The sequence below is a fragment of the Quercus lobata genome, chromosome 2, assembly GCF_001633185.2.
Source record: "Quercus lobata isolate SW786 chromosome 2, ValleyOak3.0 Primary Assembly, whole genome shotgun sequence".
NCBI lineage: Eukaryota > Viridiplantae > Streptophyta > Magnoliopsida > Fagales > Fagaceae > Quercus > Quercus lobata.
This window is the reverse complement of record NC_044905.1, coordinates 15,696,660-15,718,116: the sequence shown is the minus strand read 5'-3', so window position 1 is coordinate 15,718,116 and position 21,457 is coordinate 15,696,660. Positions and strand designations below refer to the sequence as shown.

General features: G+C 38.2%; 2 protein-coding genes and 1 non-coding gene across 6 annotated transcripts; all 3 read left to right on the top strand.

The window, feature by feature from the left end:
- Positions 1 to 262: 262 nt before the first annotated feature.
- On the top strand, positions 263 to 347 carry TRNAM-CAU. The gene is given in 2 exon segments: positions 263 to 300; positions 312 to 347. It is a non-coding gene; the product is annotated as a tRNA-Met (tRNA).
- A 5,854-nt stretch (positions 348 to 6,201) lies between these two features.
- On the top strand, positions 6,202 to 14,294 carry LOC115974706 (increased DNA methylation 3). Of its 4 annotated transcripts, none has more exons than XM_031095189.1 (4): positions 6,202 to 6,256; positions 9,994 to 10,019; positions 11,238 to 12,238; positions 13,730 to 14,294. In XM_031095189.1, the coding sequence occupies exons 3-4, from the start codon at positions 11,275 to 11,277 to the stop codon at positions 13,963 to 13,965; spliced, it is 1,200 nt and encodes a 399-aa protein (XP_030951049.1). In that variant the 5' UTR covers positions 6,202 to 6,256; positions 9,994 to 10,019; positions 11,238 to 11,274; the 3' UTR covers positions 13,966 to 14,294. The 4 variants fall into 4 exon arrangements, with proteins under 4 accessions (XP_030951049.1, XP_030951051.1, XP_030951050.1 ...); XM_031095191.1 differs by having other exon boundaries at positions 6,203 to 6,256; positions 11,250 to 12,238; XM_031095190.1 differs by lacking the exon at positions 6,202 to 6,256 and having other exon boundaries at positions 9,719 to 10,019; positions 11,250 to 12,238.
- A 2,880-nt stretch (positions 14,295 to 17,174) lies between these two features.
- Positions 17,175 to 21,203, top strand: LOC115960098. Its single transcript, XM_031078801.1, has 4 exons — positions 17,175 to 18,470; positions 18,521 to 19,070; positions 19,403 to 19,887; positions 20,049 to 21,203. The coding sequence occupies exons 1-4, from the start codon at positions 17,175 to 17,177 to the stop codon at positions 21,201 to 21,203; spliced, it is 3,486 nt and encodes a 1,161-aa protein (XP_030934661.1).
- The last annotated feature ends 254 nt before the right edge of the window (positions 21,204 to 21,457 follow it).

The window sequence follows — 21,457 nt, the reverse complement described above, 5'->3', positions numbered from 1 at the left end:
TCTACACCCTCAAGAAATAATAAACTACACTGCAAGTTTGGTATTTTTTGATAGTGTAGTTTTTGCTTAGCCTTATACTATAGATAAGATTTAAAGGACCAACATTGATGGACCAAATGATTAGATGTGCAATCCCAATGAGTTCAGTCATATAGCCAGGTTGGAGGGAATATCTTAAAGACCCCTGTGAACTTCGAAATGGCAGTATCATACACTTCCTTGTTACGTATCTAATTAAAACATTGCACATAATATAGCACAAGGGGTGGTGGCGCAGTTGGCTAGCGCGTAGGTCTCATAGCTTCTGAGTGATCCTGAGGTCGAGAGTTCGAGCCTCTCTCACCCCATTTTTTTAAAAATTTCTTGTATTGTTTTTTTGATAAGAACTTTTTTTTGTTTTGTTTTAAATGCTCAAAAAATTTGATGTCATATTTCCAGGTCGGAGAGTGTGGGTGGGCTCCATTATGTACAGAAAGCGATAAAGAAATGGATCAGATCAAGGGGGACCCTTAAGATTCAACCCCAAATGCTTGGGGATCGCTGTGAAGAATGAAGGAATAGAATAGGGAATAGCTTTAATTTTTAGAATCAGGATCTCGAATTTTCATACTACATTTTTGTTTTCTTGAAAATCACATCACATCATCACAGTTTGGTCATACTCATAAACTTGTGCTTTTTCAAACTTCTTCTATCTCGCATGCTGCATTGGCCGCTGCAATGGGGAGTGGGGGACTAATGTTTTAAAATGCCGACGAAGCCACGACAAAGTTATGAAGTATGAATTAATACGTGATGCTTTGTTCTATCTTTTAAAGTTTCAAATAAGATATTGGTATTTGAAGCTTAAAAAATGTGCATTGTTAGTGTCATTGCTCACGTGGTTAATAAAGTGATGATGTGTCATTTTTTAAATTAAGGGGCAACATTTTTAATATTAAAAGAAAAATCACACATCAGCTCCGTCCCACACAAACATGGGTTGTCGATGTAAGAGGTGAGGTATTAGGTTGATCTTCTAGTGATTGCGATCATGATGCGGAGGAATTGATGATGGTGATGTATAAGGAGAGGATGCCATATCAAAATCTTTTGATTCCATATTTGCTTTTTTTTTTTTTTTTAATTGAAAAATTGAGAGAGAGAGAGAGAGAGAGAGAGTAGGTGTTATGTAAGGATAGATATGGAGACAGGGTAGTTACAAGTCAATCAAGAAGAGGTGAGAGAATCTAAGATTGAATCAAATGCAATCACATAAAAAGACTTAAAAATTAAAAAGTTATAAGATAGATTGGTTTCATTCACTAAACTTAATGTTGACCAATTTTTCATTTGGATTTGGCCTTACCTACTTAGGTCGCATAACATATTCTCTTTTTATACTTTTTGACATAATTATTAAACTTGACTCGACTCACTGATTGAACTAGTAATCCAATGAACTGGTGCTTAAACCGATTTAATTGTTTAATTGGACTACTTATACAATAGAACCGATTAAACATAGTAAGAACCAGTGGTTTTCTTGCAACCTGTGCAAGCCAAATGGGGTGTTATGATTCATCCGCTTTTGTAATTTTGAATTAAATTTCATTTTTGGGTTCATTGTAGTACCCTTGTTTGAATTTAAAGCATAATGAAGACAATAATTTTATAATGAGATTGATGCTTGACTTTTCAATAAAGATAGAACTTCAAGTTTTAGTTCAAATCGTAATCCATAGGAATAGAGCAACTAGTGAAATATGTAATATGCATAGAATATGACTTTGAATTGTAAGATATGCCTTTATTTCTAGAATTTTAAGAAATATAATTCAATAAGATTTTATTTAGCAAAAACTTTGCTACAATATGACATCCTTTAATTTCATATCTTTTTAGTGATGTTACTTGTGAGATTTGGGGTTTGAATTATGTGGGGCCCAACAATTCGTGGACCAGGCCCATTTGCCCTTAGAGAGTCTGAAGGCCCAATCCGAGGAGAGCTGTGGCCCAAGCTCTACAATGCAGAGCACAAAACAATTTTGAGAAGCAGCCGAGGACAGTTTAGTCCTCGGCAGATCCATAATCCCACCGGAATAAAGGGGTAAAACTGGCATAAGGACGAATTTGTAAGATCCAAAATACCTTGGGGAAGTTATCCTTACTACCCTTCCAGATAAGACCTAGCGCCTGACAGAGCCGTACTCTGCAGCTTTATCAAACCATCCCCGACAATTCCGGGATTGGACTGATGGGAAAAATGTCAGTGTTTGCAAAGATTGACCCTACACGTGGACGAAGGACAGCGAATGCAAGCTAGTATAAAATAAGGAAGTAAGTAAAATCTGGAGGAGGCCGATCCCACCTCCGAAAAGAGGAAGACTACATGGGGAAAACATCTCAACAACACCGGACTTCACGGAAGAAAATCCGTCGTGGGGTAACCGAGATAAGGCCTCAAAAGGTCCTCGGATCAGCTCCGAGGAGTTCCACCCCACGGGGTACGACGCCTTAGGGCTTAAATGTTCACACCCAATCCCCTTTTTCTACATAAATTCCTCTAAAGCCATGACCGGGCATCGCCACTTGACCAGCGGCTAGCTTTTCAAGCCCACTCTCTACAAATAATATTGTGAGGGACCTTTATTGTGTGAGTCCAAAAATGTTAGTGGGCCGCAAAGGAATCGTGTCCTTACAAATTATATTAGGTGACTTGTTTTTAAGACTTAATTTTAATTAATAATTTAGGCATGCTTATTTTTATCGGATACGATAAGTACAACTCAAATATGTATTCCAACAATCAGGGTGACCTTCCAAGAAGCTCCATTGATAGGGACGTGCATCATAAACATACGAAAATGAGGGGAACCCAAAAATATCTAAGGAAAAGTTGCTACCACCGCATTAAATGCATTGCAGCTACCTTTCTGGCCGTATTTATGTGGAGAAAATCTCTGAAGAGTGCTGCCTTAGCCACTACAACTCACAGAAAGCCAAAGAATGTGTCTGATGGGACATGTACTCAAGTAAGGGCTCAGATGACCAACAAGTGTCGGATCAAGATGATCCAAAAAGAACTATATAATGTAAGGGACCTTCCATAAGGAAGGGATCAAAAAAATAGAGAAAGATTACTGTAGCAATCAAAATTATACTTTTACCCAACTGTTATTGATTTGTATGACAAAATATCTCATCGGACAGTGAATTCATTTAGCTTTATTTTCTTTGTTCTTGCTTGATCATCTTTTAAATCCATACTAGCCGTTGTCAAATTCATTAGGGCCTAGTTCTTCGACCCACTTTCTATAAATTTATTGTATTGGACTCATTGGGCCAAAATCTCATACATCTTGGGCTTGGGCTGCAAACCATATCCCTACACTTATTTTCATAAATTTTAAAAATTTTATATAACTATACTGTTAGACCAATGACCCAACAAAATATGAAGAAGATGTATTATCTTTTTTTTTTTTTTTGGGCGCAGTCCTCCCCCTTTCCCTTCCTTTGCCAAAGGGGAATCAAAATAAAAATAAGGTAAAAGTCGTCCTAAGAAGCATTAATATTTTAAATGCTTGTGTCATCATATCATTATTGCCAAAAGCACTTGTTAAGTGCATTAGCATCCCGTATGTAAAAAATATTCCATTTTACCATCTCAAAAGTTATTTTATCTATTATACCATACCATTTTACAATACATCCAACATCCCATATTTTATTTTTACATACAACACATTAAAATAATATAAACTACACAATAAATTAATATAAAAAAAGCTATCTCTCTTCTCTCTTCATCTCTGTTCTCTATCTAAATTTTGTCTTTCCATTTTTTCTCTCTTTCTCATCCACCCACCACCAACCCAAACCCAGAACAACCGCCCACCAATACACGCCTTGCTGCAACTTTGAAAAAAAACTTTAATTTTTTTTTCTCTCCTATGCCAATTAATACTCACAAACAAGTCTTAAAACAATGAAGATTTAACGCCATTGATTTGTTCATTTAGCCATATGTAGAAAGAAAGAAAGAGTAGAGAAAAATTCAGCCATACCCATCGGCCAGCAACCTAGCCACCACCCACACACCGGACCCACGAACCACGCCCGAAAAATTCAACCACCATTGCAATAAAATCTCATCAATAAATCCTAAACAAAAAACTAGCAATAAACCTCCAAAAAAAAAAAAAAAAAAGCAATCATAAAAATTCAAAGATAAAAAAACCCAGCCACCACAAATTCAACCACCCATGGCCTTTGCATGGCCAAAACAAAGATCAAATAGTTTATGGACCTCGAAGCTCTAGCCATGGAGGTCGTGGAGCTCGAAGCTTTGGCCATAGAGGCCATGAAGCTTCGGATCAATGAGTTGGGCGAGATAAGAAAGAGAGAAGGGTGGGTTTGGGTTCAGAGGGAGGGACCACCTTGATGAAACTGAGAAAATTAACCCAGTTGACTCATGAGGAGAGAAAGAGTGCTCGACAGAGGCATAGGAGAGAAAGAGAGAGGCTTGGTGAGATGAGCTATGATGAGAGAGAGAGAGAGAGAGAGACTGTGAAGAGAGTGAAAAAGAGGCTGATATTTTAGATTAAATATATTATAATTTTTACAACCTTGCTATAGTACCATCATAAATTTATGATGGTATTGTAGCACAATTGTAAAAACTTTTAGAATTGAGAGATCGGGTAATGAGGGGTTTTGGGGCTTTGATACTAAAACATACCAACATATGGCATTTGAGAGACTAGATGCTTGCTCTAAGGAGAGAACTTTCAAGTTTTTGACCTAGCAAACACATTGGCACATCGCGACTAAAATTACTTCGAAAAAAGAAGGAACGAGATTTAGTAACACAAAACGACGTTAGGCCCAATCGAGCTCCCGATGTTACAAATTGAAATTACAACTACAGTGGACACCCTCACACTCACACACTGCCTCTGGTACACCAACATTTACATCCCACTAGAAAACTAGAGTCTCTTGACTAGACTAGAGGAGACTCTCAGAGCATTCCCATCTGGAAATGCCATCCTATTTTACCATCCCAAAAAACTATTTTATCAATTATACCATAGTATTTTACAACACACCCAACATCCCAACTTTTATTTTCCTATACAATATATTAAAATAATATAAATTATACAATAAAATAATAAACAAATTCTCTCTCTCTCCCTCTCTCTCTCTCTCTCATTTCTGTCCCCGCCTCTCCCTCACTTTCTCAACAACCAAACAATCACCACCACGCCACCACTGCCCTCCACCAACCAAACCCACCAGAACTAAAAACCCAAAAAAAAAAATAAAAACAAAAAACAAAACCCACCAAAGACCTAGTACACCCATAGCAAAAACAACCAAACAACCCACTACCCACCACGCCACCATTGGCCTCTGCTCACCAAACCCACTGGAACCAAAAACCCAAAAAAAAAAAAAAAACAAAACAAAACAAAACCCACCAAAAACCCAGCAAACCCATAGCAAAAACAACCAAACAACCCACTACCCACCACGCCAACCCAACCAACCAACCAATCCAAATCCAACCCAAACCCCATTAGAATCCAAAATACCAATCCATAGGAATCCAAAATCCAACCCATCCAAACCCAAAAGACAAAAATTAATAGCAAAAAATCAAACAAACCCATCGGAATTCGTTGTGCCCACGCCGATCTTGCCACGCCGTGACCACTTTGTTTTCTTCCACGCCCGGCCCACACCGTGACCACTTCGGTGGCGAGCTTGAACGAGAGAGAGATGTGAGCAAGGGAGTGAGATGTGAAGTAACAGAGAATCAAAGAAAAAAATAAAGGAAAGGAAGAAAAGAAAGAAGCAGTGGTTGACAGAGGCAGAGAAAAAGAATATAAAATTTATCCAAGTTGCTACAGTATCATTAAACATTTACGATGATACTGTAGCACAATGCCAAAAAAATTTACAATTTTACAAGTTTAGCATCACAGCTGTTGAGTACTTTTGAAGCTTAATGCTAAAATATGTTTACATATGGCATTTGTAAGCCCAGTTGTGAATGCTCTCACTACGCTACCGGGAACAAAACCCACTCACACTCGCACTTTCTCCACACTCCAGAATTGTGTTTTTACTTTCTATCACTGAAAAAAAAAAAAAAAAAAAAAAAAAAAAAAAAACCTCTACTTCCCATTTTCAACCCACATTGGAGCCAAAACAGGAGCAAAATTACTGCCCACATTCCGTCATTGTAAACCAAATGCTTATCATCATTCCGTTCAATGATTAGTTATAAAACTGCAGCAGGTTACTTGACTTTCTTCTCCACAGGCTTTTCTGAAGGAAGATACTGCTGTAGTTCAACTTGTTATATTTGATGATCAAATTGGGTGCTTCGTTTATCTACTGTTCACCAGTTTTGAAACACATTTGTTTGGATCAGGATTCGGTTAGAGGTATGCCTTAAAAGCATAAACATATAAATAGTGCCTTTGCTGTCATGAAGGTTAGTTTGCCATTTATTATAGCTACGTGATGAGTGGAGAGAAGTAAAAGAAGGAAAGAAGCAGATATGTCAAATTGTCCATTTAGCTTTATAGTTTTCTAGATTGGAAAACAATTGGAATCATAATTTTAATGCCACCTTTTTTAGGTGTTTTAATATTTACATTACAGTGAAATTTTTTTGTAGTAATTACTGTTTGATTCGTGTTAAAACTGTGTTCACTGTTCTAAAGTTTTGAAATTGGCCTTTGTTCTAAAATGTTTACCAATTTTAGAACAAAGGGTCCGGTTGTGAGGCAAGGGAGTGAGAATGAGGGTCTAGGAAATATTAAATGCCTAGCTTGGGACCACAATTTCATGAGTAAAGTTAATGGCAAATAAAATCTGAAAGTGCATGTATGGTTTAGTCTTGAGTCTTGACCGATTAGGACTTTGATGGTCTACTGGGTGATGAAGAGTAGCGCAAGATATATGAGTAATGAAGGTCATACATTTCTTATTACACACTCACTGTATCCACACTGTCACATAATTGAAATCATGTTTTTAAAACATGATTTTATAGTTTTAATTGAAATCATGTTTCACAGCGTGAACGAAGTGTGCAACATAGTGAGTGTGTAATAAGATTTTCTGAAGATATATGAGAATGTTTTTATGTTTTATTTTTGATCAGTAAATAAATTAAATATTATTTCACACTTGTTTACATCTATTATTTTACACATATATCCCTAATTGATGCGGAAATTTACACATTTTAAAAAGTGGGAAAAAGCATAGATATTTAAAACATAAAAATGGATGTGAAAAAATGGATGTAAAAATGTGGATGTTAGAGAATAAAAGCCCCAATAAATATATAATGTTAGTACTTTGTATAGCATTGTAAAGAACTACTTCGTATCGCCAAGTAAGATATAGGAGAAGTTTCCTATATTGTCTATATTTGTTTGAAGAATTAAGAAAAATATATGTACTTGTTTAAATTCTATAAAGCAGAATAACCTCATCCGAAAGACTTTTGGGCCCATTTGGTAATATTGTTCTAGTAATGCTATTAATATTTTTTAGAAATACGTGTCGGTGAAAAAATGTATAAAAATACATGTAATGTTGTTTAAATACTGAAAATTATTATTTAAATAACTGTAACAAACGGGCCCTAAAAGTTAGATATTAATGGCCTGCAAAGCAAGGGAAAATATGAGTGTGTGTGAATATATGTATTTTTGTATTCCTTTATGGCTTCATAGAGTTCTACAGTTCATAGGTACACCAAAAAAAAAAAAAAATTTGTGGCTTGTTGAAACTGGGAAAAAAAAGAAAAAAAAAGGCAATGATCAATGGAGTTGCCTAAATTGTGGCTTGCCATAATTTTTTTTTTCTCCAGTTATCAGCAAGCTATGATTCTTTTTTTTTTTTTTCTCCCTACATTCTCGGCAACTCAATTGCCATAATTCTTTCTTCTTCTTTTTTTCTCTTCTCCACATTTTCGGCAACTCCATTGCCTTGATTCTTTTTTATCCCTCTCCTCTCCCCTACAATTTCAGCAACTCCATTGTCATAATTCTTTTTTTTTTTTCTCTCTTTTTTTCGGCACTCCTCTAATTTGGGTAGCTTGCATTTTGGGTAGGAATTTCGGTAACTACATCATTGAAATTCAATTGTCTTTCTCTCCTTCCATCACACCATTTCTCTCTCCTCTCTCATACTTTTTCTTAGAATTTCGGCAACATTATTGACTAAATTTGTTTCTCCCCTCATTTTCCAAATAAGTTTGAAGAATGCCCATATCAAAAATAAACTTCATTTTTTTATAATATTTAGCCAAAAAACTCCTAATTTCTTAATTGACATTGATCTTCGTGAATCCATACCATCCTCGTACATATCCCATACCAGATGTTATTCAAACAATTGATAATTCAAAATTTTTATATTGTTTCTTTGTTAGGTATAGAGATTAGCATTTGTACACAGATTAACATCTATTACTGGATGTTGCTTTTTTCTTTTTTTTTTTTAATTGAAAAATTGAGAGAGAGAGAGAGAGAGAGTAGGTGTTGTGTAAGGATAAATATGGAGACAGGGTAGTTACAAGCCAATCAAGAAGAGGTGAGAGAATCTAAGATTGAATTAACTGCGATCACATAAAAAGATATTTTTTTTTAGTAAACAGTAATACTTATTAGAACACACACGAAAATAGTAATATTAGTGTTATAAACCGGGTTTACAAAAAGACTTAAAAATTAAAAACTTATAAAATTGATGGATTGGGTTTCATTCACTAAACTTACTGATGACCAATTTTTCATTTGGATTTGGCCTTATATAGTTTGACATAATTATTAAATTTGACTCGACTCATTAATGGAACTAGTAACCCAATGAACTGGTGCTTAAACTGATCCAATTGTTTAATTGGACCACTTATACAATTGAACTGATTAAACCTAGTAAGACCCAATGGTTTTCTTGCAACCTATGCAAGCTAAACGAGGTGTTATGATTCATCCACTTTTGTAATTTTGAATTAAATTACATTTATGGGTTATTGTAGTACCCTTGTTTGAATTTAAAGTATAATGAAAACAATAATTTTATAATGAGATTGATGCTTGACTTTTCAATAAAGATAGAGCTTCAAGTTTTAGTTTAGATCGTAATCCATGAGAATAGAGCAACCAGTGAGATATGAAATATGCATAGAATATGACTTTGATTTGTAAGATATGCCTTTATTTCTAGAATTTTAAGAAATATAATGCAATAAGATTTTATTTAGCCAAAACTTTGCTACAATATGACATCCTTTAATTTCATATTTTTTTTTAGTGATGTTACTTATGTGATTTAGGGTTTGAATTATATTAAGTGGCTTATTTTTTAGACTTAATTTTAATTAATAATTTAGGCATGCTTATTTTTATCAATTTTCATATTTATTTTATGAACTCTTCAACTTATTTATATAAATTATTATTAAATTTTTTTATATAACTACTGTAAATGCTTGCGTTATCATTTCATTATTACCAAAAGCATTTGTTAAGGCGAGAACTTTCGGGTTTTTGACCTAACAAACACATCGCCACTAAAATTACTTCAAAAAAAGAAGGCGCAGGATTTAGTAACACAAAACGACGTCGACCCAATCGAGCTCCTGATGTTACAAACTGAAATTACAACTACAGTGGACGCCCTCACACTCCACACGCTGCCTCTGGTACGACAAAATTCTGGTTCTGTGTGAGACGGGCTTTTAAGCCCATTGTCTCACCTAATACCTTCTCCTCTGGTACACCCAACTTTTACATCCCACTAAAAAAAAAAAAAAAAAACTAGTCTCTAGACTAGACTAGAGGAGACTCTCTCACTGCGCCGCTTTCTCCACGCTCCAAAATTGTGTTTTTACTTTCTATCACTGAAAAACAAAACACCTCTACTTCCCATTTTCAACTCACATTGGGGCCAAAACAGGAGCAAATTACTGACCACATTCCGTTCTCCCCACAATAGATACGGTAAACTTAAGCCCACGCTTACATTCTCAATTTTAATGCCACCTTTTTTAGGTGTTTTAATATTTACATTACAGTGAAATTTATTTATTTTTTTTGTAGTAATTACTGTTGAATTCGTTTTAAAACTGTGTTCACTGTTCTAAAGTTTTGAAATTGGCCATTGTTCTAAAATGTTTTCCAATATTACTGTTTGATACGGCCGGGTCCGGTTGTGGGGGCAAGGGAGTGAGAGTGTGGGTCTAGACCATATTAAATGCCTAGCTTAGGACCACAGTTTCATGGGTAAAGTTGATGGCAAATAAAATCTGAAAGTGCATGTATTGTTTTTTGTCTTGACTGACTAGGGCTACTGGGTGATGAAAATTGGAGGCAGCGTAAGATAAATGAGTAATGATGGTCGTACACTCCTTATTACACACACTCACCATACACACACACACCGTCGCATGACTGAAATTGTGTTTTTAAAATACGATTCTACAGTTTTAACGGAAATCATGTTTCACGGTGTGAACGGAGAATGTTTTTTTGTTTTAATTTTTTTATCAATAAATTTCGCACTTGTTTACATCTATTATTTTACACATATATCCACAATTGATGTGAAACTGTACACATTTTAAAAAGTGGGACATTTAAAACATAAAAGTGGATGTGAAAAAATGGATGTAAAAATGTGGGTTTACTTTGTAAATAAATATATGAGAATGTTGGTATGGCATTGTAAAGAACTGCTTTGTATTGCCAAGTAAGATATAAGAGAATTTTCCCATATTGTCTATATTTGTTTGAAGAATTAAGAAACATATGTACTTGTTTAAACTCTATAAAGCAGAATTAACTCATCTGAAAGACTAAAATTTGGATATTAGTGGTCTACAAAGCAAGGGAAAATATGTGTGTGTGTGTGAATATATGTATTTTTGTATTCCTTTATGGCTTCATAGCGTTCTATAGTTCATAGGTAAACCAACTTAGACCCATTTTTTAAATGATTACTTGATTGAACATATTCCATTTCTTCATTCATTAAAATATTGCATTCAATGAGCCTTGAGGAGTGCTTTTTAAATAGCCTAGTAGCATTTTGTTGCATTTTGATTATTATTAATCATGATAGTAATCAAAGTCAATAAAACATTAAAAACTATAGAAGAAATATGTAATGTGATGCTTCTAGACAGGAAAAAATAATAATTTGATTTTACTTATTTTTAGGTGTTTTAGCAGGCTTTTGTGACTTTTAAAGAAGTTGATGCAAGGCATGGGCTCAGAAGGTGAAAATGGAACTCCTGGAAGCTCAGTCCAACCACCATTTGATAACCAGCATTTTTTGCTCAATTTCATCATGAGCACTTACTTTGGTCCTGATGTCAAGTCTGATAACCCAAGGTGCTCAGCACTTCAAAAATTAAATGAAGGTTTAGCAACATATACGTTGAGCGATCTCGGCCCTTCATATGTCAGCATTTCTCTATTGGAGAGCTTATATTACTATGTACTGAGGAAAGCTAGTCCTAGCCTCGTCTTAAAACCAAATATGTTGCATATGTACCTAAAGGGAACCCTTCCTTCCCCAAGCTCAGGGTTGATAGAAGAAAGTAAGCAGTTCACTAGTCTTTTCCCTTTGAATCTTCATAAACAGATATGGTTCCCTGCAAGCTTCAGGATTGTGAAGGGAATTGTTCTTATTTGTGATCCTATTACATCATATATGAAAGAGGAGGATCTGGAAAGGTTCAGATCTTTAGCTGGTATTGATAATTTGCAAATAGACATAAATGAAGCCCTATGTTACAAGCACGAGTACCAAGCTGGCAACGATGGTGAGCAGAATTGCATGAATGGTAGTGTGGAGAAAGCTGCAAAATACACTGCCAATGGAAATGGTAATTCATCAACAAGATTTCGACAAAAATACATGAGAAGGCACCGCAATGATCCTCTGTCAATGCCAGCATTTCCCCATGTAGTTCCTGTGTCAAAACATCAAAGTAAAAGAGGAACTTACGAGAGGACTTGTAAATTAGATGGACCTGTCATGATGCCTCTTCTCTCTATTCCAAATGTAGAAGATTGTAACTTGCATGCTTCTATTGTTTTGGGTGGGACTGCTAGAAAGGGGAAAATTGGACCACCTATTGGTGCTGTGGACATTGGTATCAGCAAAGCTGCATATTTATTTCGAGTTGCTCTACCGGGAGTTAAGAAGGATTTTTGTATGATTGTTTCCTTTCCCCATTTCCCTTCAATTCTTCATGCTAATATTTGATATTTATTACGTTGGTAATTGATAAGTCTTACACTTATGGACATGCTCACTATATAACATATATCAGTTGGCTGCTCTCTGTTTCTGCATGCTTCCATTTGCGTATGGTTGCTCTGTTAAATTACAAATCCTTGTGTTCATATTGGTGAGCACCTCTATAATGGGCCATAGAGATGTCCTGTGAAAGACCTCAGAAGCTGAGGATTGGCCTTTTTGATTCAAGACCATAGATGTTTGCAGAGGCTGCATTCTAAATTAGTCATAGACTCATAGCGTATTCTGGTCAGTGATGCTTATAATCTGTTCTGATGTGTGTTGTAAAGTGTTTCTCCATATTAGTCAATAGAAAATATTTTCTGGTATGCTGTATCGCTTTTAGTTCATCTATCATGTCTTTGGGTTCATCTGCTTGTGCGGCCCCTGTCAATTCCTTTGAGTTTTTCTGACATAGAAATTGGTAGTTAGTCTCGTATTTTGTGACAATGCCCCAAGGGTTTAAGTCTCTTCTTGTGCATTGAGCACAGACTCACTTGTCTCCCATCTGCACACGTGCCTAAAAAAAGAGAGTTGAAAATCTATTGCTGACATCCATTCATGGGATAGATCTGTATGTCCCTCCTGTTTCTCAGCAATGTTAGGTATTATTAAACATAATACAAATACTTTTTTCCCTATTTGGATTATTGATCTTAGTGACATGTTTACTGCTGTATCACTACAGAGATATGCTTACCTGATGAATCTTAATTTCAAATTTTTTCTTTCCTTTCCTTCACAGAATTTCTCAGATTTGCTAATAAAAAACAAAGTATTGCACATAAGATGACATTAGATCCTAGATAAGTAAAGACTTCCAGCTTGCTAGACTGATAATCTAGATCCATAAAAGTGGTTTTTGGAGTATATCCATGTGCAAAAGACTGCACATTCTGGAATAAGCAGCAGACCATGTTGCTATCTCTGCATATGTGCACATGATGTACTACCCTTATTCCCAGGTAAATTACGGTAGAAAGGAATCCACTTGGAGGATATACAATTTTCTTTTCTGCTTGAACCCTCTAATTATGCGCTGTGAGCATGCCTTGTGTATATCGTTCATAGAGCTTAGTTTGGCCCTATAAGTTATGTTTCAGTAATTAGTAATTTATTAAGAAAATAAAAAGTCATATGCGCATCATTCAAGTAGAACAGTTCAATAATCTGACAATATTTTACAAATTCAAGGCAATTCATGGTTCTTGATAATGGAACTATATCTATTGGTCTTGTGAACTATATCATGCATGCTTTTGTAACACATGCTTGCATCAGTGTCTCAGCAAATCCAACTATCTTGCTTCAACTTGTTGCTTTCCTTTCCTGGTTTCATGCTATTCTTCTAAAGTGGCGTGCTCTTTTCTGAACTTCCTCAAGTTGATATCATTTGTTGTTGCAGGCCCATTCAGCTGTGAGATTGAATCTAACGGCAAGGTTCATCTCCGAGGGTCAACATCTGGTGGAAGAACTATAAAGAAACGGTCCCGTGTTTTTGAGATGGAATTCCAGCAATTATGCCCACCTGGACCATTCACGCTCTCTTTCAGTCTTCCAGGACCTGTTGATCCGAGGCTGTTTGCTCCTAACTTCAGATCTGATGGCATTTTCGAAGCTGTTGTTCTAAAACATGAGTGATGCCTTGGCTTTCAGTAGATGGTCAGTTCTGGAACCATAAACAATGGAGTACAGCCCTTCTTGTAGCATGTTCTGGAGTAGAATTGGCTCGTGTTTCATATGCCATTTAACTGTCCATAGCGCAATAAAGCGTAATGGAGGAAGGACTAACCCTGGTGCTCGGATTTTGAACGTCGTGTCTGATTACTGATGGTCTGCTAATAGCTGGCAAAGATGCAGAGAAACATTTGCATGTAATTAAAGCAAAATATGGAGATTTAACTGCAGAAAATGTGTGCAATGCCTACTGTAGCTAATTTGCAATATATGTGCTGCAACTTTGCATACTACTATTTGTGTGTTGACTGTTTTATGCGGGTTGTTTGGGGAGAGCTATACATCTGCTGCTAATTGGAAGAACTATAGTTCACTATTGTTTGGATGTGGCTTTATCCCAGTTCAAGCTTTGATAGACAGGAGCTTTTCCTGTGACACCTCGTACCTAAAAAAAAAAAAAATGATAATTTCAATGTGAAGATTTAATTTTTCAGGAATTTAAAAGTGTACATGGTGTTATGTTAAGTAAAATTAATTATCGTACTTAATTTGACTGGGGATTTTAAATCATACGAGACTATGTAGCAAGTATACCAGGAATTTCATGGAAATTAAATTTTCGCCAGGAAATGACCATATATCAATTTCAAAACAAATGAGGATGATTTTGATTCGCATACTGTGACCACTGTTAATTCACAATTATCAAATTAAACAATCTTGTTGTTGCACTTAGCTAAATGGTAGTTCTAAGTCGAGTCAACAACTGTCATAAAATTCCAAAATAAAAAAGAAGAAGATTATCTTGGAAATGGGCAGACTGTTTTGAATCAAAATAGTCCTTGACCTATGTGAGTTTTCTTCCTCTGAAGAGGGAATGGGGTGGGGACAGGTGAGTTCTTTGCCTCGAATAACCGGGTGGGTTGGTTAAGAACAGAATTTGTTTGTCCCTCCCAGCCTCCCTCTATTGTGTGTGTAAAATGCCGTGATGTAGACTATTTTTAAGGCTAGGCTAGGTTGTATGAAGCCTAGCGTTTACCCTCCCACACCTCACAAGAATTTGTACTTATAGAGTGACTATCGCGTAAAAAATGCATGGTGGTAGAAAGAGATTGGTTGATGACTCTAAATTGTGTTAAAGGGAATGAAAGAATATCAATTCTTCAAGAATACTTTCTTGGAAACAAAGCTCTTAGACTTATTCAAAAGGTTATTATTCCAAAAACTACTATACTTTACAATAGTGAGGCTATTTATAAATGCATAGCCTTGGTTTGGTTTAGTCTCTATGAGCTCTAACTTAAATTATTCATGAAATAAACTGTAAATCAGATTACAACAATGTCTTTAACTAACTTGGCTTATATTTTATCCAATTCAGCTTGTTACAATAAGACTAATTGTTACAATTATAAGCGGTAAGCTAAAAGTTACTACATCACATTGATTTGTATTATTGCTCATTAAAAATAATGAATTATATATTGAAGTATAATTGTTTTAATTTGACCTATAATGAGGGGCAAGACAAGATAAGAGCGGAAACCAAAGTTGTCCTGTTGCTAGGAAAGTCTCCTCCTGGAAACTTCGCCTAGACAGTGACATTGTCGTCCCTTCCTAGTGAAGGTGAGTTAGTCCCTTGAGATAACAACGTTATCCCAAGGCTTGTGGGTTTTTTCTCAGGGGTCTGGGAAACACCTAGGATAGCTTTTAATCTCTAGAACACCATCAATGGAGGACATTACAAAACACTGGAGCTCGCTTTCCCTCTCTGAAAAAGAAGGATCCGGTCTCCGTCTGCAAAAGGAGCAAGCAATAGAAGAGTTCGCCATTGCAGCGAGATTCCTCACAAAACGCCCACTCAACATTGAAGCCATAGCCAACACATTCACTCCTCTTTGGAGATCCAAGTCAGGATTTAAAATAAAAAATCTAGGAAACCATCTGATGCTTTTCTCTTTCGACAACAGGGGTGACATTGATAGAATCATCAAAACGGAACCTTGGTCCTTTGACAAACACTTAGTGGTGTTAACCCAATATGATAAAGATACAACCCTCAACCCCATAGAAATGAAGAAGGTAGCTTTCTGGGTACAAGTTTTTGATATACCTGTTAGGTTCCGAAACAGAGAAGTAGCAGAGCAGATTTGTGAAGCCATAGGAACCATCATCCACCCCTCAGATGCCCCTGACAGTGACGGTGGCAGCTTCATAAGAGTTAGAGTTTTAGTTGATATTTCTCTACCTCTATGCAGGGGCAGACTCATCACGCTGGAGAATGGCAGAGAGCACTGGGTTTCATTTAAATATGAACGTCTACCCAACTTGTGCTATTGGTGTGGGCTCCTTACCCATGGTGATAAAGACTGCAATAAATGGATTGACAGTGAAGGTTCTCTCCAACAAAAAGATCATCAATATGGCCCCTGGCTAAGGGCCCCGCCTTTTCAAGCTTCAAGAAAGAATGTAATAAATGTTCCAGGTTTTTTTGCAAAGAAAAACATGGAAAACTCAGGCCATTACTCACCGGATCCGCCCACTCAACCGCCCACAATGGCCACAGGAAGGGCCTCGGTGTCCACCCCTCCCCCTCTGTCAACTTTTAATGCAAATGACTTCAAGATGTCCAATCTCGAAAAATCAGGGGCTCAGCTGACCAAGTCAAATTCAAATTTTGACACCAACTTGAAATCTCCCCCCACCAGAGACTTTGAAGAGCTAATCAACGAGATTGACCAAGAGATATCTTGCTTTGACCATGCGGAGGCCCACCAAATGAAAAGCAATGGGCCTCTCTCAAAATCTGTCCCAGGCCTAGACTCTCTCTCCCCAATACACCAACCCATTACATCAAAGCCCCTCCAGGACATTACAAACCGTCCCCAAACCACCCCTCAAGCCCATGAAGAGAAAAAATGGTCCCGTATCCAAAGGCCTTCCTTTCTCTCTGAAGATCAATCTCTAAACATTTCTCTGGGCAAGCGTCTTCTCCCTCCATCCTTTGATGTTCTCTCTCCAGCAAAACGCAGAGCCTCTCCATGCGATGGCAAAAATGACAACCTCTCACCAACGGCGGCGGCTGCTCTCCAGCCCCGCTGAGCCCAATGAGTTGGTTGTGCTGGAACGTGCGTGGGCTTGGGAACCAGCGCACCGTTCGTGAACTCGGATCCATGGTTCGAAGTCAAGATCCCACTGCTCTTTTCTTAGCCGAGACTTGGGCTGGAGAAGAGCGTTTGAAGCGGCTATGTCGGGAACTTCTATTTGATCATTTTTGGATTGTTCCTCAGGTGAATAAAACCGGTTGTCTAGCTCTATTTTGGAAAAAATCGGTCCACATTGAGGTAATTTCTTCCACCCCCAATCATATTGATACTATTGTTGGTAGTAGTCCAGAAACTCAATGGCGTTTTACTGGTATTTATGGGTTTGCGGAAGCAGCAAGAAAACCAGAAACTTGGTCCTTGATCAGGTCCTTACATCTTACTGTTTCCCTTCCCTGGCTATGCGCAGGGGATTTCAATGAAATTCTGTGGTCACATGAGAAATTGGGTATCGGTCCAAGACATGAGGGCTGTATGAAGGCTTTCCGCGATACCCTTGACGAATGTGGGCTTAAGGACCTTAGATATCAGGGAGATAAATTCACCTGGAAGGGTAGAAGGCAGGGCGGTATGGTGTTTGAAAGGCTTGACAGGGCAGTAGCCAACAACCAATGGTACTTCCTCAACCCGGGCACGGCAATTCACCATCTTAATACCCACTCCTCAGATCATAAACCAATTATTATCTACCCAGAAGGTATAATCCCGAAGCTGAATAGGCCCTTCAAATTCGAAAAGATGTGGCTAAGTGAAGGGGGATGTAGCCGGACTGTGAAGGACGCATGGGGCCTCTCCTCTCCAGATGCTTCAATGACCATGGTTGCAGGTAAATTAAAAAACTGTGGTGATAAATTACTCTCATGGAGTCACCTTTCTTTCGGTAACATTAAGAGATCAATTGAGTTGAATTCGAAGAAACTTAACAGAGCCGAATTAGATGCTGCAGTAGGGAGGGGTGATGCAAATTTAATTTGGTCTTTGAAAGCTGAGCTTAATGACTTGCTGGACAAAGAAAGTCAAATGTGGCACCAACGGTCAAGAATTCTGTTTTTGAAAGAGGGAGACCGTAATACTAGATACTTCCACAGTAAAGCCTCCCAGAGATTTCGTAGAAACAGGATTTTGGGTTTAAGAAATGAGGAAAATGCCTGGTGTTCGGAGGACTCCCAAATTAAGGAGATTGCAACCCAATACTACCATACTCTGTTCTCCTCTTCACAACCCACAGAATTCGATAATATTCTGGAAGCCGTCCAACCATCAGTTACACAGGAGATGAATGACCAACTCCTTCGACCCTTCTCTCGGGACGAAATTGAGGCGGCCATGAATCAGATGAACCTGCCACTGCCCCTGGCCCTGACGGTATGCCCCCTCTATTCTATCAATCTTTTTGGTTTCTTATTGGTGATGAGGTATGCTCTACAGTCCTAGAATGTTTAAATAATTGCAAAATTCCTGCTGTGATTAATCATACAAATATTACATTGATTCCAAAAGTGAAATCTCCAGAAAACATTACTGAATTCAGGCCAATCAGCCTTTGTAATGTAGTCTATAAACTAGCTTCCAAAGTCCTAGCTAATAGACTTAAGGTGATCTTACCTGCTGTAGTTTCAGAAAATCAAAGCGCTTTCCAGGCTGGGAGAGTCATCACAGATAACGTACTCATGGCCTTTGAAACCCTTCACTATATGAAAAACCACCAGTCCGACAAGACGGGCTTCATGGCTTTGAAGTTGGATATGAGTAAGGCCTACGACCGTGTTGAATGGCTTTACCTTGAGAAGATCATGAGAAAGATGGGCTTTGCTGAGAATTGGGTAGCTTTAATGATGGAATGCGTTACTACGGTGAGCTACTCCATTCTTATTAATGGAGAACCTTCATCCGTGATTCGACCATTGAGAGGCATCAGACAAGGGGACCCTCTCTCCCCATATTTGTTTCTACTGTGCACAGAAGGTCTCCACAACCTTTTACACCAAGTAGAAGCTTTGGGTCATATCCGAGGAATCTCCATTTGCAAAAAAGGCCCAAGGCTCACCCACTTGTTTATTGCCGACGATAGCTTGATTTTCTGCCGAGCTTCCATGCTTGAATGCCAAAAAATTCAGTCTTTCCTCTCTTGCTACGAGAAAGCTTCGGGGCAGCTCCTTAATATGCACAAAACGAGCCTATTCTTTAGTAAGTCTACCCCCCCCCCCCCCCGCACACCCTTAACCAAATTAAGGCTTCTCTTGGAGTCCAAGAAGTGAAACAATGCGAGAAATACCTGGGTTTACCAACCTTAATAGGAAAAAACAAGAAGGCAAGTTTCAGGTACATTAAGGAAAGGGTTTGGGCGAAGCTTCAAGGTTGGAAAGAGCAGCTCCTCTCTCAAGCTGGCTGGGAAGTGCTTCTCAAGGCAGTCATCCAAGCAATACCGACCTATGCCATGAGTTGTTTCAAGCTACCAATCACCCTTTGCAATGAAATTGAATCCCTGATTAAGAAATTTTGGTGGGGGCAGCGTGGTGAGCAGAGGAAAATCCACTGGGCCAAGTGGAGCTCGCTTTGTAAACCAAAGAGTTTAGGCGGCATGGGTTTTAGGGATCTTCAAAAGTTTAATGACGCGATGCTAGCGAAACAAGTGTGGCGCCTGCTAGCATGCGAGGACTCCCTTTTCTATAGATTTTTCAAAGCCAAATTCTTCCCTACGGGTAGCATTCTTGAGGCAAAAGAAGGGAAGGGTCCTTTGCTTGGAAAAGCATCCTCAAGGGCAAAGGGATTATCCAACAAGGCATGTTGTGGAGGGTGGGCAACGGTGCATCAATCCAGATCTACCATGATAATTGGCTACCTGATCCTAGCCTCAAGAAAATCATCTCAAAACCCCTCTTGTTGGACAGCCGGGAAAAGGTATCAAGTCTTATCGATAATGTGGGGCAATGCTGGGCACAGGAGTTAATTGACACAAACTTCCTTCCCTACGAAGCAGCCATAATCAAGGCCATTCCTCTCAGCTTTGGCAATTGCGAAGATGTAAGGTTCTGGCCGCTAAACAGGGATGGTATTTACTCTGTTAAGTCCGGTTATCATTTGCTGGTAAATATGGAACTTGATGAGCTCCCCAGGGCCTCAGACCCCTCCAGTGCTAGGCGGCTGTGGAAAGGAGTTTGGAATTTAAAAGTTCCGAACAGAGTAAAGAACTTAATGTGGAGATCGGGGTTTGACTCACTACCATCGAAGTCTAACCTCAGGAAAAGGAAAATTCCAATCGATGCTACTTGCTCTTCCTGTGGCCTGGAATTGGAATCTACGCTCCATGCAATCTGGTCATGCTCTTCACTAGTGCAGGTTTGGAATGTTCACTTTAGTTGGCTTACTAAAGAAGCGGGTAAGGCTTCTAGCTTTCTTGATGTTCTGCAAGTGGGATTTGATAGGAGTCACCATATGGATTTATTTGCCATGATTGTTTCTCAGATTTGGACTCGGCGCAACAAGCTCCGTGTGGGTGATGCAGTCGCTCCGCTAGCTATGCTCAACCAGCTGGCGTCTGCCAGCCTTCTAGAATTCCAACAATCCTCCCTTAACCATCCAAAATCTCCCTCCCATCCAAAGGTCACTAAATGGTTGCCTCCTCCCCCGAACTGGGTTAAAGTTAACTTCGACGGAGCAACATTCGGCGACTCTAGCTCTGCTGGTTTGGGAGCAATAATTCGCAATGACATGGGTCTAGTTATGGCTGCTTTTACACAACACATTCCACTGCCTACATCCGTAGAGATGGTGGAAGTATTGGCAGCTCGGGGTGCCCTCTGCTTTGCAAAGGATCTCGGCTTCAACAAGGTAGTTGTGGAAGGTGACTCTGAGATTATCATTAAAGCCCTTAGCAGTAATGGTCTCTCTGCTTCCAGCTTTGGTCACATTTTGCAGGATATCAAGTCGGTGTCCTCATCGCTTGGAGGTGTTCTCTTTAATCATACTCGTAGACAAGGCAATAGAGTTGCCCACGGGCTTGCTAGAATGGCATGTAACTTTGTAAATTTCCAATCCTGGATGGAGGATGTTCCTCCAGGAGTGATAGACGTGTATGTTTCTGAAGTTATAAAATGATCCCCCCCTCTTTCTTCGAGGGTGGTTTCTCAAAAAAAAAAAAAAAGACAAGATAAGATAATCCCTATTAGGGTGAGGATGGGACAATCATAATCCGACCCTATTCCAACTGTCCCGTCTTGTTCTCATCCTAATTTTAATTTGGTTACATGCCATAATTTAAAAGTTTTAAGTGCTCTTTAGTGTTTCCTTATGAAAACGCCATGCCATAGATTATGCTGCGTCTAAACGGCAGTCGTTTAAGCAAAATAGAA